This window comes from Aquila chrysaetos (assembly GCF_900496995.4).
Source record: "Aquila chrysaetos chrysaetos chromosome W unlocalized genomic scaffold, bAquChr1.4 W_unloc_5, whole genome shotgun sequence".
In the NCBI taxonomy this organism is placed as follows: domain Eukaryota; kingdom Metazoa; phylum Chordata; class Aves; order Accipitriformes; family Accipitridae; genus Aquila; species Aquila chrysaetos.
In genome coordinates this window covers 257330-269525 of record NW_024470325.1, presented here as the reverse complement: position 1 = coordinate 269525, position 12196 = coordinate 257330, and the positions used below count along the sequence as shown (strand labels likewise).

Genomic DNA, 12196 nt, shown 5'->3' with positions numbered 1-12196 from the left:
AAATGACAACAGTAATGATAACAGGACTGGAATGTACAAATGATGTGCAGTGCAATTGCTCACCACCCTGCCGAGCGACACTCAGTTAGTCCTCAAGCAGCGATTCCCCCAGCCCCCAGTCCCCCCCAGTTTATATAATGGATGTGACGTCACATGGTATGGAATACCCCGTTGGCCACTTTGGGTCAGCTGCCCTGGCTGTGTCCTGTGCCAACCTCTTGTGCCCCTCCAGCTTTCCCACTGGCTGGACATGAGAAGCTGAAAAATCCTTGACTTGAGACTAAACATTACTTAGCAACAGCTGAAAACATCAGTGTATCAACATTCTTCTCATACTGAACTCAAAACATAGCACCGTAGCAGCTACTAGGAAGACAATTACCTCTATCCCAGCTGAAACCAGGACAGGGAGACACATGGCTTGGGTATGTACTTGTGTTGTTATTCTGGGCTGAAGGGGTGATAGGCCAGGACCAGGTACATGGCCCTTATAGGTTCTTGTAAGGTCACTGGAGGCAGACTACTGCACCAGCAAGTACCTGGCAAATGGGTGTACACGTACGTGGGAGGTCACTGGTGCCTGAGTAGCTGATAGAGCAGGAGCTGGCCCATGGCTTGTGTCTGTGCTCATGAGGTCACTCCTGCCTGAGTAGCTCATAGGCCTGGAGTAGGCCAATGCCACGTGTAGGTGCTTCTAATGTCACTGCTGCCTGAGTAGCTGATAGGGCAGGAGCAGCTCCCTGGTTTGTGTCGGTGGTTTTGAGGTCATTGGTGTCTGAATAGCCGATAGGCCAGGAGCAGGCCCATGTCAGATGCAGATACTATGACATCAACTGTGGCTGAGTAGCAGATAGGCTAGGAGTACACACGTGGCTGTGTATGGATGAACTTGTGATGTCACTGGTGCCTGGAGAGCTGATAGGCCAGGAGCTGGCACATAGCTAGGGTGGGTGCTTCTGGTGTCACCAAAATAATATTCAGACCACAACCAAACACGGCTTTTTGGAAGAACCATCATTAGCAGAAGTCCATCCACCGCGCCCACACGTGTGGCACTGTAACTCAGGCACACGCAGCGGTGGCGGTAGGAAGGGTGTGAGGTCACCGTCAGTATAAATCATGAGCACGCAGCGGTGGCCGTGGGAGGATGGCAGTGTTCACGTCACCGATGGCACCCCATGGCCGCGGGGCTCGGTGCAGAGCGGCCGTGTGCTGTCACAAGGGCATCAGAGGGGACGGGATCCGCCCGGCCCCGTCTCTGCGAGGCCGAAGGAGCAGCCCCTGCAGCCCTGGCTGGAGCAGTCGGGGTAGGGGCGGCTCGGGGGCACCGCAGGGATGTGCCTGGGCACGGCGCCAGGAGGAAACCACAGACTTCCTCCGGAGCGCGGGGAGCGCTGCGAGGCCACGTGCGCTGTGGTTTGTGCACCTGCAGGCTGCAGCTCCCGAGCCACCCGGGGGAATAACGGCCCCTCGGTGACATGCTGAGAGTCAGGGATGTGTCTGAGCCTTTGGGCTGCATGTCTGCTGCTGGGACATAGACATGTCCCAGCTCTGTCTCTGGCTTCTGTGAGGGACCCACCATGGGGCTCTCCAGGGAGGGACGAATGAGCCGGCACTCATGGAATGGAGCTCTTCCCCTGGCCAAGGCCCTTTCCCAGATGCTGCTCCCCGCAGAGTGGGATCTGAAGCAGGGGCAGGGGCTGTTTCCTTCCCTTCCCGACACAGCCCCCGGTGCAGTCTCAGCCCTGTGATTCCCACGGCACAGGGGTGGCTGGACACTCGCACCTGAGGCTCTTGGATGTGCCCGGAATAGGAGATGCTCAGTGCTCCTAGTCCACACGGCATGGTTCAGGGGGTGAAAAACCTCTTCCCCCCCAACAACTGGCCCTGTCTTCTGACGGCCCCCCACCACAGTGACGTGACACCTGTAGCGGAGCCATCTCTCATATATGGTCATGAATGGCGCAGGAGAAGTTCATTGGAGGGCTGGGCTGTGTCGGAGGGGAGATGGCTCCCGATAATGTCTAAAAAGGTGCTGCTGCTTCGATTGGCTCCTCCTGCAGCTGCGTCGGCATCTGCAGAGATATATAACCCTCCCATCGCTGTTGTCCCCGTGTGTCCCCGGGAGCCGTGACAGGGAGTTGGGTGCAGCAGGGCTGTGCCAGCAGGGCAGGACTTTCAGGATGGGGACAGAGGGACTGGTGTTCCCTGAGGTGCTGTGGCTTCTCCTGTGGGTGCAGATGTGCAGGGGTAAGTGCTGGTTCCCTCATCCCACTTCCTGGGGCCAGTGGGCACCACTGGGATCATGGGGATCCCTCTGGGAACACGGTTCCTTTCCAGGCTCCCCTGAGACAAGGGTCAGAAGGTGTTCAAGCCCATGGACCTTCTGCCTTTCCCTGGGCCTGTCTGCGTTTATGGCAGCCCGTGCCTGGCTGCATTTAGAGACACCCCATCCTAGGTTACCCTTTTGGGACCCCTTGTTCCCCAGTGCTGTACCCTTGAGGCTGGCGGTGGCCCAGCTGGTGATGGCAGCACTCAGCCATCCCCAGGGCACAGCCAATCTCTAGGGTGCCCTGGAGGGTTTGTGTGCTGCTCACTGCCCCCACGCTCCAGGGGAGCCCCGACCCCAGGAAGGCAGTTTGTGCCCCACGGAGAGAAGGGGATGGGGCTGTCTGCACCCACAGGTGGCAGAGAAGTTTCCTTCCTAGGGGCCCCAGCCAAGCACGGGGGCTGGGCTGATGCCAGGGGTGAGGAGGGGATGTGCGTTTGGGTTAACCTTGGGGTTGTCTCAGTGCTCCCTGAGGACATGGAAAGCTCAGGGTCTGGTGTGGGTTTGGGGCAGGTGGTGGGCAGGGGAAGCTGTGGGCCTGGGGGCACAGGGCTGTGCAGGGTGTGCTGGGCTGGGGAGGAGATGGTGCCCTGGGCAGGGCCTGGGGGCACAGTGTGGAGGTGGGCACGGGCATGGGGCTGTTGGAGTGGAAGGAGGTGCCAAGGGCTGTGAGATGGTGAATGGCCCAGCAGGGCTGGCATTGGGCACCGCCAGCCTGCACAGCCCGTGGGGAGAGGAGGGGCTCCCACAGTGGCTGGGGGACAGTGTGGAAGGGGGAGGGCTCCCGTGCCGGTGTCTGTGGCTCCACGTGGGAAGGGGGCCCACAGACCTGCAGTCTGGGGCTCGGGGCTCTTCTGACTGGTCCTATGTTGGTGTTTGAAGGAGCTGCAGAGGTGAGGCTGGAGGGTGGCAGCTGGCGCTGTGCTGGAAGAGTGGAGGTGAAACAACAGGGCCAGTGGGGGACCGTGTGTGGTGGTTACTTCTGGGACATGAATGATACTGCAGTGGTTTGTAAGCAGCTGGGCTGTGGATCTGCTCTTCAAGCTCATAAGGAAGCACATTTTGGGTCAGGATCTGGCCCCATTTGGATGGCTGGTGTAGAGTGTGATGGCACCGAGTCTGCCCTGTCTGAGTGCACAAACACAGAATGGATTCGAGAGTACTGTGATCACCGTTGGGATGCTGGAGTGACGTGTTCAGGTAAGAGGCCAGCCCATTCTCTACCTTTGTGGCCAGGATGGGGGAAGGGACCTGGCTGCACCCTCAGGGAACAACGGAGGGGTACTGGAGCAGGTCCCGGTGTGGCCAGGCACACTGCCGAGCTGTGACTGTCATTGCTGGTTTCCCTGGTGCCTGAGGAAAGCCCCGGGCGAACTCACCACTGCCTGGCCTGGGATGTGGCTCAGCTCACCCTCCATCAGAGCCTCTGGCTGGGAGATGAATGCCATGCCCTGGTCCACAGTCTCCTTTGGTTCCCATCTTTCTCCTCCCATTCAGCCAGGACCTGTCTGGCAGCAGCGAGGACCAGGTCTCACCATGGCAGAGGCAGTGAGAGCAGCTCACATGGCCGCCCACAGTCCTGAGGAAGGGCCCAAGGTGGCCGGGGACTCTTGGGTTGTGTCCCCTGGCAGACACGAGTCCCCCAAAGCAGAGGGGCTGCTTAGAGGGGAGGAGCGCTGGGCTTGGGCAGAACAACAGGGTGGCCCGTGGCCACTTCATTCCTCTTCCAGGCTCACCCCGTGAGAGCCAGTCCACAGGGAAACAACCCTGTGCAGGCAGTGCTGACCTGCTGCCCAGGCTCTCCTGCCTACCCCAGCCCCTGGCTGCCCTGCACCACAGGGGATTTGCCAGCACTTTCTGGTTCTCCCTGGTGCCCGTCCTTGCACTGGGAGCTTGTGTCAGCCCAGGGCTGCTCCTTTGCCCACTCTCCTGCCCTCTACCCAGCTGTTGGCCAGGGATGTGCACACCTGGCAGTGTACTCTGGTCCTGGCTGAGGACCCCCTCCTCAGTCAGGCGCTGGAGCCGGGGGCTGGTGAGGACAGCAACAGCAGGTACACCTGCACCGCGTCTGTGCCCTGTGCCCTCTAATAGCAGTGCCCCAATGGCCTGAGAACCACCTGGGAATGGGGTGCATTTCCAGTGGCTCCAAGGGGTTCCTGAGCCTGGCTCCGAGCTTGGTGGGGCAGAGCAGGCTGCAGCAGCCGACAGTGCCTCGGCCCACCTCCTTGGGCTCAAGCGCTCTGGGTGCCGCAGAGCCTGGGGCCAGTGCCAGGCAGCCCAGGGTCTGCAGGATGGCACCAGTTTGAACGAGTGTTTCCTGCGGCTGGGGGTTTGGGAGACGAGGCAGCCCCCGAGAGCCGTGCTAATGCCTGAGGAGCAGCAGGAGGGCTCTGGTGTGTTTGTGCCATCGGCACCCAGTGGGAGCTGCTGGGATGGTTGTGGGGCTCTTTGCCTGCAGCCACCTTAGAGATTAGGTGGCCTGTGGTTAGGTAACTAACTGCCAGAGGGCTCTGGGAACTCACGGGGGTCTTTGGTTGCTACAGGATTTGTCCAGCTGGTTGGGGGTGACAGCCCCTGCTCAGGACGAGTGGAGATCCGTGATGGGGACCAGTGGAAAACCATCTGTGACTCAGACTTTGGTCCCAAAGCTGCCACCATGGTCTGTAGGGAGCTGCAGTGCGGCACAGCCCTGTCTGTCGCTGGGGCAGCTCACTTTGGAGAAGGGGATGGTCCCATCTGGGACAGAGAGCTGCAGTGTGTGGGGAATGAATCCTTTCTTGCTTCCTGCCCCAGGGGATCCCCAAGGGACAAGTCCTGCTCCCACACAAAGGATGCCGGTGTCACCTGCACACGTAAGGACTCAGGGTGGGCTGTTCAACACCGGGGGTGTGCTAAGGACGGGAGAGCAGGGAAAGGACTGTGCTGGAGGGGAGGACAGAAGGGGTGATCATAAAATTATGGAGTGGTTTGGGTTTGAAGGGACCTTTAAAGCTCATCTAGTCCAGCTGCCCCTGGAATGAGCAGGGACATCTTCACCTAGATCAGGTTGCTCAGAGCCGCATTAGACCTGACCTTGAATGTTTGTCTGCAGCCCTAAAATCGTGCAGAAGGAGGAGAAAGGAAAGGCATCCATTTGGCCTCTCCTCTACCTCCTGAGGGAGCAACAGCACAAGTCTGTCCTTTCTCACCCTTCTCTCTTCCCAGAGTTCACAGGGTTCAGGCTGGTGAACGGCAGCACGGCATGTGAGGGGAGAGTGGAGGTCCAGGTGCTGGGGACCTGGGGCAAGCTCTGTGCCTCCCACTGGGATCTCTTGGACGCCCACGTTCTCTGTCGTCACCTTGACTGCGGGTTTGCCGAGTCCATTCCCAGGCCAGGTCATTTTGGGAGAGCCACCCACCCCTTCTGGAGAGACTCATTTCACTGTGACGGGACTGAAGGCCACCTGGGGCAGTGCCCAGTGACTGCTCTGGGGGCCTTGTGCTCCCAGGAGAACGATGCTGCTGTCATTTGCTCAGGTGAGTGCTGCTCAGGGAAAATGCTGCGTTAACCCCATTTGCCCCTTGGGTGTGACGTGGCCACCCAAAGCAGGAGACCCCATGGCAGCATGAGTGTGAATTTCTCCCTGGAGAAACCCTGGCTTCACCAGCAGTGGTCTGGAGAGCTTTGTCTGCTCAGACTGACTGCTCTGATGTGGGAGAGCTGAGTGCTGAATTGGGAGAGGTGTCTCTGGCCCCTGGGGCAGCAGCTCATGCCCCGGAGCCACTGCCAGGCCTGGGCTCCTCTGCTCTCGTGCTGCAGGACAGGTCAAGGACAGGGCTGTGGAGCTCTGCTCCATCCCTCTGGCTGCAGACAGCCCTGTCCTAGCCCCACAGAGTCCTTCTCAGAGCCCCATCCCACACCCGCAGGGGCTGCTTGGGTGCCCCCAGCAGCAGCAGCAGCAGCAGACCTGGGATATGAGCTGCAGAGCAGGGTTGGGCCCTTGCTTCTAGTTGGCGCAAGTCCCAGACTTGTCCTGTTTGATCGGAAAGGCCCCCCTCGCTCTGCTCCCTGCCAGGGACACAGGCTCCCAGTCCATGATCCCCAGGGATGCAGAGGGGCTGAGGTTCGGCAAGGCTTTTCCTGGTGCTGCCTGTCCCTGGGCAACTGCGCTGGTTGCTTCTCCCTCCTGTGGGAGCTGCCCCAACTGCCTCAGCAGGGATGTGTTGAGTGGCTCTACCCCACCAAAAGCAAAGACGGTGTCTTGCTGAGGAAGGCTCAGGGACTGGGAAACAAATCCTGTGGAAACCTGTTCCTGAAGCTCACTGCAGAGGGCTGGGGCTGGGCGGGTGAGCTTCAGGACACCGTGAGGGTCCCAGAGCTTTGAGAGGCACTGCAGGTGTCTGGGTTCTCTGGTGCTGCTGAGGCTTGGGGCATGGCTGCTCTCCCCAGGCCCAGCTGACTCCGCGTCCCTGCGGCTGGTGGGTGGAGGGAGCCCGTGCGATGGACGAGTGGAGATCTTCCAGAATGGGGCGTGGGGCAGAGTCCTGGATGACCAGTGGGACGTGCAGGAGGCCAGCGTGGTGTGCCGGCAGCTGCGGTGCGGAGAGGCAGGGACAGCCTACAACCCCCCAAAGCCTGAGCGAGGGACGGGCCCCGTGGGGCTGCGAGGGGTCCGGTGCGCAGGGCACGAGGCCAACCTGGCCCTCTGCAACACCTCCCTGCCCGAGAGTGCACCGGCGGCAGGGGTTGCGGAGGACGTGGGGGTCGTTTGCTGGGGTGAGTGACACTGCAGAGGCCTCCCAGGCTCTGGGCTGGGTGGGCACCAGCCCCTGACAGCAGCTGGGGTTTCTTCCCACTGCAGGGAGCCGGCAGGTCCGGCTGGTGAACGGGTCCGGGCGCTGTGCTGGGAGAGTGGAGGTCTACCACCAGGGCAGCTGGGGAACCATCTGCGATGACGGCTGGGACCTGTTGGATGCCACCGTCATTTGCCATCAGCTGGGCTGTGGAGGGGCAGTGGAGGTGGTTGGCTCCGCTCAGTTCGGGGAAGGCTCTGGTCAGATCTGGCTGGATGGTGTGAACTGCTCCGGGGCCGAAGATTCTCTCTGGGACTGCCCAGCAGGGTCCTGGGGGCAGCACGACTGCGGGCACAAAGAGGACGCAGGAGTCATCTGCTCAGGTCTGTGGTGGGAGCTGTGGTGGGAGCCCATTGCCCGGGGAGGCCGAGACGAGGGGAGAGCTGGCAATGGCCGGGGCTGTCCTTGGCTGCCTCTCAGTCCCTGCCCAAGCCCAACCCGCAGACACCCACGCACACATCCCCTCAGTCCCACTGGGGAGCTCGGCTGTCCCCAGGGGTAAGCAGGGAGGGCAGGGTTTTCTGTCCATCGGGGACTTCTCTCTGCCAGTGGGTGCAAGGGGGACTTGCTGGCCATGCCTTTGCCTGGCTGAGGGTCTGGGGCTGTTAGGGGCATCCCTGCTCCCACAGCCCCACACCAGTCTGTTCCCCTTTGGGGCCCTTCCTCCCAGAGTTCATGGCCCTGAGGCTGGAGAACAGCAACAACTGCTCTGGGCGCCTGCAGGTTTTCTATAACGGGACATGGGGCAGCGTTTGCTCCAACTCCATGACTCCCAAAACGGTGTTGCTGGCATGCAAGGAGCTGGGCTGTGGGGATGAAGGGTCCCTAGACACACAACGGCCCTCCGGCAGGACGTCTGGCCCCACCTGGCTAGATCATGTGCAGTGTGGGGAGAGAAACAGCTCCTTCTGGCAGTGTCCTTCGGGTCCCTGGGATCCTCAGTCATGCGATGACCTGCAAGATGAGACGCACATCACCTGCAATGGTAATTCTGAGCTACCCGGGCACCAGCACCTCCCTAACTCCTGCTCCTTGCTAGCCAGGGTCAAACGCAGAGACAGCCCGTAGGAGCTTTTTCTTTATGTGCCAAACTCTTCTGCTGCTGGTAGCAAAAAATGGGATTTCAGGTCTCAGAGCCCCACACCTTCACCAGCAGTTGCCAGCTGGGCTCGCAGCAGCACCCCGGGGAGGCAGAGGTGTCTCCAGGCAAGGTCTCAGAAGAGACCAGCCACGGCTCCGAGGTCTGTCCCCTCTGTGGACATCCTCCTGCTGCTCTGTGAACCAGGGTCCCTTTTGGGGCTGAGCAGTCTGGGTCCCCCACACTGCCATGCATGTCCCCCGAATGACCGGGGTTCAGCTGCTGCCGTGAGTGAGGTGGCACGGGGAGGCATGAGCAGAGCTCAGCCCTGCTCTTTGCTGCATGACCCCCCCTTCAGCAGCCCCTTCACGGCAGCATTTCCTTCTGCAGGGAGACGGCCAGAAACGCCCCCATCCCTGGGGACTGCGTGCCCAGACTCCGCAAGCTGCACAGGTAGCTGCTCCTCCACATGTCCCTCTCACCCGGCAGGGCTCTGCCTGCTGTCCCGGTGCCATGGGAGGTCTTTGCCTTCTCCAGACAGGGAGAAGATTCGTGCCGTGGGAGGTGAGGACGGGTGCTCGGGCAGAGTGGAGGTCTGGCACCGTGGCTCTTGGGGGACGGTGTGCGACGACTCCTGGGACATGCGGGATGCTGAGGTGGCGTGCAGGCAGCTGGGCTGTGGCCCCGCGGTGTCTGCCCTGCATGAGGCTGCGTTTGGGATGGGGACAGGCCCCATCTGGCTGGAGCAGGTGGAGTGCCGTGGGACAGAGCCATCTCTGCAGGACTGCTGGGCCCGGCCTGGGGACAGCGGTGCCTGCCGGCACAAGGAGGACGCTGCTGTGAACTGCTCAGGTGAGTGGCAGGTCTGGGACCCCTTGCTGGGGTATTGGCAGGGAGCTGGGGAAGATGTTTTCCCCACTGGGTCCCATCTCAACCCCAGAGCTCCCGAGAGCCAGGCCATCCCTGCAGAGCATGGGAGCCCGGTGCCAAGTGGGCAGCAGCCTCTGTGGGGCTGGATGTCCTCCAGCTTCTGCCCGCAGGGCCCTGCAGCCCCCAGGGGCATCTCCTGCCCAATACCCAGAGCAGGGCCCTGGGCTCAGTCCCAGCCACCCTGGCCAGCCCCACAGGAGGGGCGATTTGGGTGCAACGTGTCAGGGATAGATGTGCGCAAGTGCGTGCACACACACACACACACACACACACACAGTGTTTCAGAGAGGATGCTTCCTGGTACCCTCACACCCACCCTCTCAGCCCAGCTCTCCTTCTCCTCTGCAGCTGCACCCAGGACAGCAGCACCAAACCCCAGAGCAGGTAACCTGTCCTCCCCACCAGCACTGGGTCTTCATGGGGCCAGGCTGTGACCCACAGCCAGAGGGAAGGGGCTCCTTGCTGGGGTGTGAAACTCCCCCAAAATAAGCACCATAGTTGTGGTGTGAGGTTTGGGGAGGGCTGTCATTTACCCAGTGGGGTGGGAGCTTCCCCATCACTCACACCCTGGGGTCCCTCACCACCTTTTCAGTGGGGGTCAGGACCAGTGTGTCCTGGCCCCACACCTCTCCCAGGCCTGGTGCTGCCCGTTCTGTGTTCCTGCCCGTGCAGATCCCACGCGGGGCCGTCCAACCAGCAGTAGGAGGGTCTCATTGCCCATCATCATCTGCATCGTCCTGGGGGCCCTTCTCTGCCTGCTCCTGGCCCTCCTGGCTGGGCAACTGCGAAGCGCCAGGGCTGGGCGCAGAGGTGGGTCCTTCCCCTGCGGTACCGGGGGAAGATGCCTCCCGGCAAGGCCAGGGATGCTGTGAGGTGCCAGTGAGTGGCACAGGCAGAGCTGGGAGGACAAGGGTGTGCTCTGCCTTCATTCCCATGTACTGCCTCATTGACTGCCTGACCGTGGGCCAGCAGCAGCAAGGGGTAGAGAGTCCAGACACGGGGGGAGTTAGGGATGGGGTGAGGACAGAAATGGCAGAGCTGGGCTGGGGCAGACGGGAGTAGAGGGGAGACGGACGAGGATGTCACACTGGAAGCACTGTGGGCAGCTCTGGAGGGGGCTCTGGGGCAGGGGAGATGTCAGGAGGAGTGTGGGACAGCAGGGTGAAGGCCCATGGTTTCAGGCCCCTGGGCTGTTCCTCTGTCCAACCCCGACCTTCTCCCGGCAGGGCAGGAGCCATTGCTGTGGATCCATGGGCAGAGAGGGGGAGAGGGAAAGGTGGGAGCTGCTCCCAGCTCAGCACCAGGGACCTGACCCAGGGGCCAGAGGGGCACAAGGGCTGTCTCTGAGGGGACAGTGCGAGGGTGTCGCTGCTCCAGACCATCTCCATGGGGACGTTGCCCTCACTGAGGAGGTGGTAGCAGCAACCAGACAGCGCGGCAGGGCTTGTGCTGTGGCAATAGCCTTTTGCTGGCCCAGGGGACCAAAGCTGGGGGGGCAGAGCGGGATCCTGTCCCCTCTCTGCCTGTCCCTGGGCCAGCCCTGCCACTGTCCGCAGGCTCCAGGAGAGCTTGGGAGCCCTTCCCTGAGGCCGTGTATGAGGAGATCTGTTACAGCCCGGCGTGGGAGAAGCAGGCAAGGTTCAGTCACTCAGGTGGGTGTGGGTCCCTCCCAGGGGGCACATCTGCCAGGCTCTCTCCCCTTGCCCCCCACTCAGGGCTGACCCCCTGCAGTCCCATGGCCAATGGTCCCTGCAGCACTGGGGCTGTGGGGTCTGTGGGGAGAGCAGCCAGGTCCTGGGCCCAAGAGAGGAGCTTCCTCCCCACCAGTTCTTCCCATCCACGTGGGGGACAGCCCCTCTCTGCCTGCCCCTGCACCCTGGGTGACACCTGAGGGCTGAGGGAAGATGCTGTCCTGGGGTAGCTCTGGGAGCCCCTTTGAGACAGGGTTTGTCCCAGGGCAGCAGGGTGAGTCCTGAGCTCTCCTCCTCACTCAGCCCTGGCTCTGTGGGTCCCCTGTCCCCAGAAGCACTGCTCACAGTCTGGGTCAGCAGAGCACGCTCCCATAGCACCTGCTGCACCTCTCTGCAGGCTCCTATTCAGAGGGGTTCCTGACCCATCTGCAGCCCTACCCTGGGGACAGCGAGGAGGAGGATGGTCTGGGGTCAGCACCAGGTAATAGGGTGTGGGAAGGAGTGGCTGCCTCCTCCCTGCAGATATGCGAAGAACAGCGGTGTCACTGTTGAAGCTGGGGAGGACATGGGGGTCTCCTGTGGTGCTGCCAACACCACTGTGTGAGCCTCGTGTCCCTGCATATCCTCCCAATCTCTGCTCTGCATGTGTATCTTCTCATTGTCACCAGCTCCCCTCTCCTTGCAGGCATCCCTGTGCTGCCCGGAGGTGACCCACTGGATGGCTATGATGATGCCAGGGAGGTTTCTGACCCTGGGGAGGATCCTGTGTCTGGGCAGGGAGACTGGGAGATGCCCAGGGCACCAGAGGAGGGAGCAGGGCCCAGGGATGCAGCTGGAGGTGAGAGGGAAAGATAGCGCTGCCAGTTCCTGGGTGCTGGATGAATCGGTGCTGTCCTGAGAGAGAGCCCAACCTCCTGGGGTGAAGGAACATGACCCAGGAGTTTTTTCTGGGGGTGTGCGGGTGGGAGAGGGAGCGGAACACCTCAGGACTGGTGAGGAGAATAGAGGTAGGTAATGTAGAGGCCAGGAGCGGCACCCCATGGGGCAAATGTGCAATGGCCTGCCTTGCTGCTTGCAGGGGCAAACCTGCGCTCCCAGAGAAGTGCTGGGGCCCCTGGAGCTGAGGGAGATGCCTGGTCCCTGTCCCCAGAGAGCACAGGCTATGATGATGCTGAAGAGGGGTCTCAGGCACATCCCCCTGAGGACACAGCGGCTGTGACACCGGAGCTCAGTGCACAACAGTCCCTGATCGCAGGGCCAGGAGAGCCCGTCCCTGCCGTGGGGATGGGTGCAGCCAGGAGGAAGGAGAGGTCTGTGCAGCTGGGAGAGCCGTGA

The 12196-nt window shown here is 61.6% G+C and overlaps 1 protein-coding gene across 1 annotated transcript; it reads left to right on the top strand.

The window, feature by feature from the left end:
• Positions 1-2123: 2123 nt before the first annotated feature.
• LOC115337583 (scavenger receptor cysteine-rich type 1 protein M130-like) lies at positions 2124-12196 on the top strand. Its single transcript, XM_041121660.1, has 14 exons — positions 2124-2250; positions 3212-3529; positions 4873-5181; positions 5534-5845; positions 6759-7085; positions 7171-7485; positions 7833-8147; positions 8643-8693; positions 8778-9092; positions 9519-9554; positions 9843-9980; positions 10727-10822; positions 11547-11699; positions 11940-12196. Exons 1-14 carry the CDS (start codon positions 2184-2186, stop codon positions 12194-12196), a joined length of 3009 nt encoding a protein of 1002 aa, XP_040977594.1. The 5' UTR covers positions 2124-2183.